At 37.6% G+C, this 1,701-nt stretch overlaps 1 protein-coding gene across 2 annotated transcripts in view; it reads left to right on the forward strand.

The window, feature by feature from the left end:
- si:dkeyp-92c9.2 overlaps positions 1-1,386 on the forward strand; it is a 4,239-nt gene extending 2,853 nt beyond the window's left edge. Inside the window, exon 2 of one of the 2 annotated variants that reach the window (XM_087294904.1) lies at positions 1-1,386. This exon is cut by the window's left edge and continues 792 nt beyond it. In XM_087294904.1, coding sequence (XP_087151030.1) covers positions 1-278 — 278 coding nt within the window. In that variant the 3' untranslated portion in view covers positions 279-1,386. The other variant, NM_001045220.1, reaches the window with a different exon arrangement.
- The last annotated feature ends 315 nt before the right edge of the window (positions 1,387-1,701 follow it).

Consider the following 1,701-nt stretch of genomic DNA (forward strand, 5'->3'; position numbering starts at 1 on the left):
CGGTTTCTTCAGAACACGAACTACAAGCAATTCTACTCACCTGTCTGTACCTGTCCTACTCCTACATGGGGAACGAGATCTCTTACCCACTCAAGCCCTTCCTGGTGGAGGCTGGTAAAGAGGCATTCTGGGACCGTTGTCTGGCCATTATTGATGTGACCAGTGCCAAGATGCTGCGCATCAACGCAGACCCACATTTCTTCACGCAGGTTTTTGCTGATCTAAAGAGTGAAGGAGGTTGCAGTTTGCAGGACTACGCTAGAGTTTTAGATCGGTGAAAAGAGGAACTGGCAGAGTTTTTCTGCACAACAACACTGTCATCATCCCACAACATCAGTATGGCCCCCCCATATGCCTTGTCACACAACACTGGGACTCCGTTTTACTGTAAGAAACAATCCTGCTGAAAAGACCAGTTTAGACCTGTATGAATGTCCAGTTATGTTGGTTTGGTGTTGCTACCATCTGCATTAGTTTTTACAGTGGGAAAAGAAAGCATATGTATAACAATAACATACAATCTTAAAAATTAAGTTTCTTAATTGGTCTCGATCATACACTAAAGAACGAAGTAAGCTTTTCCAATCTACAAAATGTTCTTCATGGGGGAAACGTTTCTTTTCATCATTGACATGTTACAAATATATGGGAAAAACTGATCATTGAAAAGTTTGTGTTACCCAAATGGCTCTAGTATGGCATCACTGTCAAATCCTTTATTTTTAAGATTGTATGTTGGGTAAGGTAATGCTTATGAAACAATTATGAAAATACTCTTCAGTTATTAGACTAATTGTTCTGGCAGTTTTTTGTGGAACGCTATTTATTTTTATTTTGAAAGTCTCTTTTTAAAAAGAGTGCACGCAAAGGTGAACCCAGCTTTTCAAGCCCATCATCCTAAAAATTTAACACATTAATAATGAATATCAAAAAGAAGGGAGAAATTTGTACTTTTGAAACCTAAGCTGTTTTCAAACCCTGCATTTTTCTAATGTAGTTACAAGTCTTTTGTTTAACCTTTAATTCCTCTACATTTTCAATGATTATTCTGTAAGAAACTACAAGACCAACCAACCAACAAGGACAATGTTAGTGGAAGTGTGTATGTGTGTGTGTGTGAGCAAACAGTGAGCATCAACAGCTGCTGGTTGTCATGTCGTCCTTCCTTTATTTCATGTGCTGGACTTTGGGGCACCAGCTGCAATGGCATTAACAAGATTAACAGATTACTGTCACACACACACATACACGAACTCTCTGAAAGACAATTCTCAATGCCTCTCCCTGCTCGCCAGCTCTATAGGTTGAATGGTTAATCCATGTAGGCCATACACACTGTTATGTTCTGAATTGCACGTCTTGCAAGCAATACAGTGTCATTGAAAATCTGTGTCAAGTTTGAATGAGTCTATAAGTATATGATATCCCTCTGAGGCTTGATGGATATGAATAGAGTCCTGGATTCTCCAATGAAAGATCAGGTGCAGTTAAAATGTTGCTTTTAACCTGCATCTGCAGTTTCTCTCTTTAGAAGAACATTGATTTTAATGTTAGTTTCTTTCTGAGTTTAGTTCCTGAATTCAAAAGTGAAATTATTTATTTTAATAACAAATGTTGTAGGTGATGAAGGCATCACACTAAAAATACTAGTGTAGATACTATTTTTCTTCAAGAGTTAAGAGCAATTAATAAAAATTTAAT

The sequence above is a fragment of the Danio rerio genome, chromosome 19 (assembly GCF_052040795.2).
Source record: "Danio rerio strain M-AB ecotype USA chromosome 19, GRCz13ab, whole genome shotgun sequence".
Taxonomy (NCBI): Eukaryota; Metazoa; Chordata; class Actinopteri; order Cypriniformes; family Danionidae; genus Danio; species Danio rerio.